Below are 10993 nucleotides of genomic sequence, written 5' to 3'. Positions count from 1 at the left end.
CGTTTATAGGTATTGCCCAGCTGTGAAGTTTGATACTTTGAATTTTTTAAAATTGTAAATAAAACAATTTTTATGTAGATAATCAAGCAGCGTTTGATTATTGTTACAAGTCATTGGTTTAGAACTTTCATCTACATGTACTGTCTTAATATTTCAGTAATTTTAGATTGAGATTTATTTAGTCATGATTTCTTTCCACTTTGCAAATGTGGGTTTTGTGCTTTTCTTTGTATTATTTTACATAAGTGATTCCCTTTTTTCTTAGCGATTGACATCACAAAAATAATTTAGAAAACTGTGAAGGAGACAGAAATCACAATTTTGCACTGTACGTGACAATGGATTGTTCTGTGTGTAAACATTTTTGTTCAAAATATGCAGTTCTGTTTACATTTTGATGGAGACAATTTAAATACATTCAATTACTTAAATGCATAATGTGCCTGACTCCAGATGCTTGTATTTACTTGACAGTCATAGTGTCAAAGTAAAATTTTGTACTTGGAAATGGGAAAAGGTTTGTGTGATGCTTGTTCACACGAGACTTTTGCTGTGCATCTATTTTGTTTCACTTTGCCAATAAATAAAAATATTAAAGAGTTTTTCTTTATTTAAATCAGTGAAACAGTGTAGGGTTGTGGTTTGAATTCAAGAGAAGTTCAATTTTAAGACACTGTCCGAAGGAACATGTAGATAAAGAAAGTTTTGCCATGTGCTATTTATTGTGTCACAGAACATTATTAGAGGGGGGTGGAGTATATTGTACTCATGTAAGACTTGAATAGGACTAAGGAGTAAGGGAAATAGAAAATAAGAATACCAATGTATGAGACCAAAATCAAATAGACTCAGAAAACAGCATGCAAGAATAAAGAAATTAAGTACAAAAAAATTAATTCAAGACCTTTTAATCATTACTAATGTTTATTCTATATTGCAGCCATGTTGTTCCCTCTCCACAACATGGGAAACATATTTACCAGCAAGTATTTAAATATGTTCATTCCTCTAATCATAGTTAACAAATGCTGTAGATTTGGGGACATTTATTTGCCAAAGTTACCTGGGAGGAACAAAATAATTCAGGTGTTTCACATCATCTGTTGCCCCTCCATAACGTGGGAAAATATAAATTGACCAGCAAGCCTTTAATTATGTTTATTTCTCTCATCATGGACAAAAAATTCTGTAGATTTGGAAATATTTACTCTTTAATTGCCAAAGTTACCTGGGGGGAACCAAATAATCTGTTCCCCCATGGGAATTAATTCATTTACAAGCATGTGTCTTTGTTGTGCAGGTTGAGAGGAATAAGCACAGTTAAAGACTTGCTGGTAAATTAATTTGTTCCCATGTTATGGAGGAGGAACAAATTAATTCAAGTAGCTAAAATATACAATATTCATTGTCGTTAATGAGAGGAATAAACATAGTTAAAAGACTTGCTGGTAATTTGTTCTTATGAAACAGTGGGGGAACAGATTATTTCAAGCAGCTGAAATATATGTTTCACCCCTCATAACGTTGGCAAATAATGAGCAAATGTAACCAAAATCACATGATTTATTGTTTATAATGAGAAGAATAAGCACATACTTATGGAGGGGAGGCAAATTATTTCCGATCCTCTTGACCATTAAAAAACAACACAAAACGGTGTAAGACCTCAACGTAACACCTTGTTTATGTATTTATTTTGCAGTTTTGTTAGCTGCCGATTAAACTGAATGTTACAAACTTGAGATGATTATATGAGTTGTTTTACTGAGAAATCGATCAGAAGCGCCGTGAAAATGAACGGATCCGTCTCTCTGGCTGCAATGCGCGCTCCCGACACAAGGGGGACAGATTTTCACAAGGGAATAGACGTTCGCACAAGACTCTGTGGACGGGCAGGTAATTTCCGTAAAATGCCTTCCCATGCCGCCAGGCATGAGACCATGTTTATTTAATAATTAACTTTAGGGTTTTGTTGTTGTTTCAACAGCAGCTGTCGATTAAACTGAAAGTTACAATCTTAACATGATGTGAGTCGTATTACCGAAAAATCGATCATACGCATCGTGAAACTTATCTGGATCCGCCTCTCTGGATGCAGATTTTCACCGGGGATTTCGCACAAGACCTGCCTCTGTTTCCTGGATTTTGACTCACTGGCTCCCCCTTGTTGTCATTTGAACCTTTTGCTGTGACACTAACAACATTTGTGTTTCATTGCGTTATTTACTTGACCTCCAAATGTCACAGCAGGCTCAGCAGATAGACAAATATTGTTTCTCAGTCAGAAAAGTAACTTGTGATGTGTGAAGTTGCCAGAATTTGAATATCTGTTATACAAAGAAAAATAAATCTATAATTCATATTTAATATGAATCTAGATCAAGTCCAACTGCACAACATTGTAGAGGACTTTCTTCTACTGACAAGCTTTCTGTAGATAGGGATTTCATTTTCTGCAGGACTTAGCACCTACCCATACTTGGCATCAATGCTTGCTTGAATAGCCATGGTACTGGTCAACAAACTGGTCATGCCTGATAAAAACTGTTGAAATTAAGATTAGATTATTCAGCCCAATAATAGACATTAGCTGAACGCTGTTATTAAAGCAACCTTGGCTCTCTGAAACCCATTAGCAGAGTTTTTTTTTTTTCTATTTTTTTAAATGGAAAAACAATGAACAACTGCAAATTTATTGAATGGACCTTAGAACATTTTCTGATGTGTATTAATACTTTAGTTTATTTAATACTTGGACAATACATGACTTAAATTGAACTGAATATTTACAAAGAAATATCAAGATAGAGATATACCTTATTAAACATAGTCAGGTTATTTTTGTGATATAATCTGATATGTAAAACCGTTAAAAAACAAAAAGGTATGCATATGTTTCCATGACTTTAAAGGACATAGCTGCAGATGGAAAGCGGCATAAATGACCTCACTGGCCGTGTTTGTTTTAACAGCATTCTTGTTAAGGATATCAGCTCCACTCTAGCTTGGTTTTCCTGTTATAAAATGAAAATATGAAAATGCATATGAAACCTTTACACAGTGGCCAGCGATGCAAATACTGATGCAAATGCTTAAGGGTTTGAACAGCAGCCTGTATCCTTAAGTGAAGCACTAAAAGTCGCCTTTGAAAGCCATTTGCAAAACAGGACGAAGTAACAGCCTTAATCATGAGTCATTTTATAAATTGGTGTCATATTTTAGTAATTCATTGAAAAGTTTGCCTTGTGGCTTAATTTAAAAGAACCTCACTACAATGATATTGGAGCATAAATCTTGTTGTGAAATAGTTACGATTAACCCCATAATTATTGCCCTACAGAAGAGAAGAGCTGCCATGCAGGCAAAATAACAATAGCACTATATCATGTTGGACTGGTTCAAGGTTGTTCTTGTTCTAACAATACACTTATCATACAATATGCTGTCTTATTAGAAGTTATAGTTCATGATCATTCAATATATTTATAACAATCATTTCATACTTTATCACCTTCCATGGGTCTGAAAATGTCTCTTGGTTATTAGAACCATAACCTGCCTGAATGAAGTTCAGGTGGTTTAGTTCGGAGCTTCCTCTGCCCCTCTGGGTCTCATTGGTACCTCAGTGGGATCAGACTGATTGTTCCTCCTGGAAAGCACCGTTTAACTTCCTTCTCAGTTTGCACATGGTTATCAAGTTGTTCAGCAGCAGCAAAATTTCTCCTTGGCTCAACCCAAACATGAAATAGAAGCATGGAAGCTTGAAATAATCCTCGAGACCACATCGCATTCATGTGATCATGATCATTCATATTGGTTCAGAAACAAGAAAGGGTGTAGGAGCCACACACCAGGGGCACATTTAAATCCCAGGTGTAAAAATCATGCATTTAGAGCAGGAAGCTTGAAATCCAATCACTCAATAGTGATGTTAATGCAAATGCTGAAAAAACGTTTGTAATACCAGACCTTGTTATATTGTGTGGTTTGTTTGTTTGTATGTTGTATCTGTGGGTTGTAAGAAACTTAACCCAGACTTTCTGAAGGGCCTAGGTACCAAATGTATATTGTAAAAACATAAAACGTATATTTTTATAATAATAAAGCTTTCAAATTGTAATATGATGTAGTTCTATTTTTTCCTCTTAGTTGCAGCTCTGTGCCTCCTCACTTATCTGGGTGTATTTATTGGCTGATAAAAAGTAAAAGCAGTTTGTTGGTTAGAAACTGCCTTAAATGGCCTGGCAACACACCTGTGCAGCAGGGAGCGGTGCTTCTCTGCAGAGGGAGGTGCTTATCTGATTGTGGCTTGGACAGGCAGCACCACATATAAACTGATGAGAGGAAAACTCAGCAGCAGAAGACTCTTCAGTCAGGAACTATTTGCATCACTATTCAAGTAAGTAAATTGCCTCCTCTGCTTTCTCTTCTTTCTTTTTATGTGCCACTGCATCTGGAGACTGCATCAGTTCATGTTGAGGAGCTTAATTTTCACCAACGCTGCGCTTCACAGTTAGAAACTCTAATTTGTTCTTCGAATCAGTCAGGAATAAATAATCACAATTATTGCAAATAACTAGCAGGGATATTGCATAATTCAGAGAAGCAGCATTGCAGCAACTTTCAACTCTGTTACCCGACTTTGTACACACACTCACACTACCAGTGGTCCATTGTTGATGTGTGCGTGTATAGGCTGATATATATATATATATATATATATATATATATATATTGCAGTCAGTCGAATTTGACACAAGCTACGATTGATTTTATTTATTTATTTCTAATCAGTTTTACTTTGCAAGTTGCCCTGCAGGGGGTCTGGTCTTTGTCTTTCTCGCTGATGGGAGGTGAGATGACCCCAGTGTTCACTTCTTCTCGAGTGTCAGACTGCAGGGCTGATGTAAGGTTAGACAGTTGACCTGTTCTGACTTCACTTGACATCAGTGACCCTCATTCATATGCCTTAAATATACAGATGGAAGTTTGCAATAGAGGTTTTCACTTCTGTGATATTTACAGGGGAATGTAAACTTAATATTAGCTACTGGAAACTGTAATAATAAAAAAGCTGCCATTACTGGCATGCAACATGTTACTTGCATGTTAAGGCTAATTTCTTCACCTGGTAAATCAAATCTAATACTGTATTTGCTAAATATGATTTCCCTTCTGTTTTCAGAGCATTTGTAGGAAACTGTGATGTTTGTGGAAAACTACTTGCCCACTGTGTGATAATTGGTATCTTGCCAAAATTGGCTTAAGCTGCATGTCAAGATAACTTGAAGTGAAAAGGCATTTAAGTTACTACTATATAGATACATGTCAGAGTAACTTCAGTGTTCAAAAACTGAAATTTTGGAGAAATTAAGATTATATGGAGATGTGTTTTCTTTGACAATGGTTGAAATATAATTGTCTATATGTGAATGGTTACGTTGTTCAGCTACAGACTGGAGTGCATGGATACTGTAGATCTCAGATTAATGCTAACAACTAACTAGCTCTTTTGTTGTTTGTGCTCCATGCAGAGAATATAGCAGCATATTTCTCTATTTGTTCATTACCCTCCTCCCCCTTCGCTACAAAGAAAAAATATTCTTAATGTGTTTTCTACTCCTTAATCACAGGACTGCAAAAATGTCTTCCACTTTGCAAGGAGCCATGGAAGACCTTATCAAGGTCTTTTACCGCTACTCAGGAAATGAAGGTGACAAGTACAAGCTGAACAAGAAGGAGATGAAGAAGATGCTCCAGGAGGAACTCTCAGAATTCCTGAATGTGGGTTTGAAAAATAAAACTACCTATTTTTTTTAAAATGCCCACTGTAGAAACAAATGCATAATGTTATCTTTTTGTTCTTCAATGAGGAAATTTAAACTCCAAAAGTTATGAGTTGTAACTTACAAACTAAATGATCTTGGAATGGATTTAAAAAATAAATAAAATTCTTGTGTTGAGTTTAGATTGATGGCTTGTTTTATTTGTTTTAAGGGTTCAAATGATCCCGCTATGGTTGAGAAGATTATGACTGGCCTAGATGACAACAAAGATGGTGAAGTGGACTTCCAGGAGTTTGTGGTTTTGGTCGCTGCGCTGACTGTGGCTTGCAACGAGTTCTTTGTGGATTGTCTTAAAGAGAACAAGGGCTCAGTCTAAGCTGGAAAGTTGGTTCATGACATTGAATCTGACAGGATCTACAAATGCAGAAGTGGTGTGAATCCTCACATATCATCTTGAAGATGGTCAATAATTTACATTTACCTATCCATAATTGGTCTGCCATCTTTAATAAAACATAGTGTTTATCCTGTGTCCATGAGTATTTTTGGTTATCTTGTTGCGCTGAAGGAAAGAGAACGGGCTTTTTAAAGAGACAGGCATAAATATTTCATTGAAGTTGTGTTTTATACATGCATTTTTAGAACAACTGAAGTAAACAAAGTTACTTGATAGTCCCATTATGTGCCTGGAAAATATGTAACACTACCACACTTAACACAACGGAGGGTTTCTCTCAAAGAAATGTCCTAAATATGCCTATAACTGCATCGCTGCAATGGAGAATGAATCTGATTTGGGGGGGTATAATGGTTGTTAAACACAAATGACAAAAAAGAATAAAACGGTGAGAATGCAGCCACAACTTTTTACCTGTCACCTAAAATTTGAGAAGCAGTTTTATGTACTTTTTATTTCTATAAGTAAGGTAATAAAATCTTTACTCAATTTGCTGGAATAATTAGGTCTACTTTTTGAGTTGAATTAATTGAGGGACCCAAAGGTTTAGTCAGTTTATGGGGCATTTAATGCAACGTGCAGCAAAAAGTGTCTCCCATCAAAGCTCAAAAGCTTTATCCTGTTCCTAAACGAAGGCAAATGTACAAGAACATAAAACAAGGCCTGCATAACAAACTAAACCCCATACTTGGAAAGCTTGGGTTTAAATTTTCAAAAACTTTTAGGCTTGGTTGAACAAACCCAGTAGAGTGATCTTACAGCTGCATACCAACCTGACATGTTGTGCAATAGGGCTGTTTAATGCTTTTAAGGTTTATAAAATGTATTCAACAGGAAACCAGCGCAGATGTAAGAACTGGAACTTATTCACATTTCTCTGTACATTTACCATTAATATGAGGTACGTTTGTTTTTTAACTGCAATCTTTGTATTGGAGATTTTGGAAAAAAAAAATCATTTGAAAAGACTGATTTAGTGATAATATTACTAAATACTGCCATGCTAATTCTATTACTAATAATGCCATGTTTTGATTTTTATATTTTTATATGTTCCTCTTAAACTGAAGTTTTTTGTTTATTTATTTTTATTTATATTTTTGCTTTTCCATTTCAATTTGCTTTTATGCTAGTGTAGATTTTAACAAGGCACAAAATGCTGCCTAGTTAAACTGATCTAATCTTCACCCGAATAAGGTAAAGAAGCAACAGATTTAATATGTTCAGACTGGTTTGAATCATAACTTGTAATATGTGATCAATGAAAGGGCTGCTTTGAAGAAAATAATGCAAGTTTACCTCAAGGTTGAAAAAAAGTAATAATAGTTCAACATGCCCAGCAATCTCCCTTTACAAAACTTCACCCAAAAGCTGTTGGTTAATGAACAACTATTTCATGCTCTTCCTCGGGTAGATTCCCACTCTGGTGCTTTTATTTCCCTTTACATTTGCAATAAGTGACCAGCAGATGGCGACAAAGACTGTATGCTTACCAAAACTGAAAACGATGAAAAGGTACTTACACAGATTTAACAAAACCACAGTCACGCTACAAAAAGTTCTAAAATAATTTGATGAAGTCATCTCACTGTTATAGTCATCTATAAAACGTATTAAAATCTACTGTCTGATATATTTACAGATGAAATAACCAAAACAGTATATTTTTTTTACCTATAAAGTCTGTTTTCTGGTGAAATTTGGGTCACTTATTTCCTAAAGGCTTTGTTTTAGTTGTTTCTATGGCCTATTTCTGTATTTGTTGTTTTGTTTGTAATCATTTCCCTTTTGTGGTTTGCATTTGAGAACAATATTGATTTTGAAACTAACTTGTAAAACTCAAGACTAACTCCTGATAACTATGATTTATTTTATGTAAAATAGGCAACTCTCAGTTTAACTAAACATTTCCACTTCCTGGTACAGTTTGAACGTTACAGATACTTTGTGTTTTTTGTGTGATATCTGTTTTCACACATACCTAACTGAAAGGTTATTGAGTGAAGTCAAAGATTATTCTTAGCAATTTATTGACACATTTAGAGTTTTATTAAAAATGTACATTCTCACTAATAATACCTTAACTAAGCAAAGAGATTTAATAAGAAAAACATTATTATTTGAACCTCACATGTTTGTAAGCAGTTTGTTTTTGAGATAGTGGCATCTTGTATTAACTAAAGCTCCAGAAACATTGACTGATGTGTCAAGAATGTTCAGCATGAGCAAAGTGTAACACAACAAAACTTTACCAATATAATGGTAAGTGAGAAGCAATTTTGCATACACAAATAACAGTGTTAAGCTACAGAGCAACAGTTTGTCCTTAAAAAGGAAACTTTAAACATTTTCAGAAAATGCTGCTGTATTGTGCTTTATTACAAATAGTTTTTATTTGCTCATGCATGTGTTTGCTTACAATTTTCCATTAAGCTCATACAGAAAGCTAAACTATGTACTGCTCCAGTTACCCATTAACAGACTGACTGGGTCATCTTGTATTACCTTACTTCTTTTGTTTGAGGTCAGACCTTCTTCTGTGGTTTTACTGCTTCAAACTCTGCTTTGTGATATAAAAGTTTGTGACCAGGACCAGCTCTTTGAGTCTGAGAGAATGATCAAAAGAAACCACAGACTGAGGCTCGATTAACCATACGACAGCAGGTGGACAGTCGGAGAATCACCGTCATTCTTTCTGGAACGCTGAGTTTTTTTCTAAAAAACAGGATGTGGACTGAGATACTACATTCAGCACCACGACACAAAATACGTTTTAAACTCTATGAAGATGGTATTTACACATCTTAGTGCTTAAATGTGGCGTTTAACCATCAAAAGGTTAAATGAGATTAATAATAATTCTTTCTTAAGAGTACACTGAATAACTGATAAAAAAATATGTCATATCAATAAATAAGGGGCACACCATTCAAACCTGCTAGCGACAAGAAATCAAAATGGTAAAAAGTGAAGCATCTCCATTGAGAAAGATGAAAACTTTGACATTTGGAATCTGCTCCGTTTTATCAGACAATAGTAAGACTAAAACTACTTGAAGTGAAAGAGAGTTATCAGGGGATCCCTCCTGTTTGCACAGTTTCTGCAGTGAAAGATGGACTTGGACAAGCAGTGATAGGAATTAAGTCAATGTTTACCTCTCACCTTTCTTATCGAGGTGGAAGTTTGCCCTCTACCAGACCGAGCGCCTCCTCCTCCCCTTGCCTCTTACTTTAGTATTCCAGCTTTTCTCTTCATTGCATGTTCAGCTGTTGAGCAACTGATTACGGCAAAGTGTGAGAAGTAGAAGTTGAAACCACAAAGAAGCAAAATCCCATTGATATAACATGCATAACATTTATGAATACATTATGAACTTGCATTGTGTTGGCAGCCATTAACCTTTTCCACCAAGTTCAGCTCTAATCCTGCATGTAACTCATATTGATACTATATGTTTCTTATCTTTCTTTCTGGCTGGTGGTGACTCATCTCTCATTTACGTCCAAATCCAGGCACTGTTGCTTCATAAAGGAACTCCACCTCAAACATTGCAGATATACATATGTGTTTGCAAAGTGATTATGTGGGTGTTCTGGTTGCACTAGAAGAATGCCAGGAGATAAATACATTTCGTTTCGAGAAAATATCAAAGATTCAACTGAATAACAATGTCCAAGTAAGAACATTTTAACTTCTTTTTTTCTTTACTTGATTAAATAAAACAAATGCTTTAGTTTATTTGTGAGATTAAAAAACATCTAAAATATAAAAGTATTGTTTAATTTCTGTTAAAAATAAAACAAAAAAAATTTTTTGCTTGTTATTTCTTTCAACTTAACAATCTTAAATTTGGAAACAATTCATATTATAGGGCTTCATTTCAGCTCAGTTCAATACAGTTCATTTTTTATTGCGCCATTTCATAAGAAAAGTGATCGTCAGCTGTCACGTCTAGCACCAGTTTACTCCAGATTACCGTATTTTCTGCACTATGAGGCGCACCTAAAAACCTTCAATTTCCTCAAAAGCCGACAGTGCGCCTTATAATCTGGTGCGCCTTATATGTGGACCAATATTGAGCCACAGGAGGTCTAGTAACTACAGTAAGCAGCCGCCAACTTCATTTTTGCCTGTAGAAGAAGAAGCGCGCGGAGCATGCTGGGATAGTTGTCAGAACCCTGGTTTTAATCTATTAGTAAAGTTTGACTGACCTATCTACCTACCGACCGTCTAGAATCAGGTCGTCTGCAGGTCATGTAGCATCACGTTCTCCACTTACATGCTGTGCGTGAACGGAGAAGGGTGACCATCGTCCGGCCACGCCCCGGTCCAGTCGCGGAAGGCTCTCCTCGCCAACCGGAGTCGGACTGTTTTATTGACATTCACTTTATTGCAGCTCCATCTAGTGGATGCATAACGTAACTCCAGCCTCTCCTGCAGAGTCTATTCTATGCGCCTTATAATGTGGTGCAACTTATATATGAAAAAAGTTTTAAAATATGCCATTCATTGAAGGTGCGCCTTATAATCCGGTGCGCCTTATAGTGCGAAAAATACGGTATATAAGAGAAAGACCGTTATTAAGAATCGAATCCCAGACCTCAAATCTACACAAAGTCTGAAGTCTTTTGTGAATTAATTTCAACCAAACATGGTTCTAATCTTTTAGAATTAACACTTCCCATCTACATTTTTATTGCACTTGAGTAAAATATGATTTCCCCTGCTGCTCCAAAACACTATCTAACCC

General features: G+C 35.7%; 1 protein-coding gene across 1 annotated transcript; it reads left to right on the top strand.

Moving 5' to 3' along the window:
* The first annotated feature begins 4287 nt into the window (after positions 1 to 4287).
* Positions 4288 to 6318, top strand: s100a1 (S100 calcium binding protein A1). Its single transcript, XM_008430862.2, has 3 exons — positions 4288 to 4399; positions 5634 to 5784; positions 5998 to 6318. The coding sequence occupies exons 1-3, from the start codon at positions 4338 to 4340 to the stop codon at positions 6160 to 6162; spliced, it is 378 nt and encodes a 125-aa protein (XP_008429084.1). The 5' UTR covers positions 4288 to 4337; the 3' UTR covers positions 6163 to 6318.
* The last annotated feature ends 4675 nt before the right edge of the window (positions 6319 to 10993 follow it).

Source organism: Poecilia reticulata, linkage group LG16, assembly GCF_000633615.1.
Source record: "Poecilia reticulata strain Guanapo linkage group LG16, Guppy_female_1.0+MT, whole genome shotgun sequence".
In the NCBI taxonomy this organism is placed as follows: domain Eukaryota; kingdom Metazoa; phylum Chordata; class Actinopteri; order Cyprinodontiformes; family Poeciliidae; genus Poecilia; species Poecilia reticulata.
Note: the sequence above shows the minus strand (reverse complement) of the source record. Positions and strands in the feature narration are given on the sequence as shown.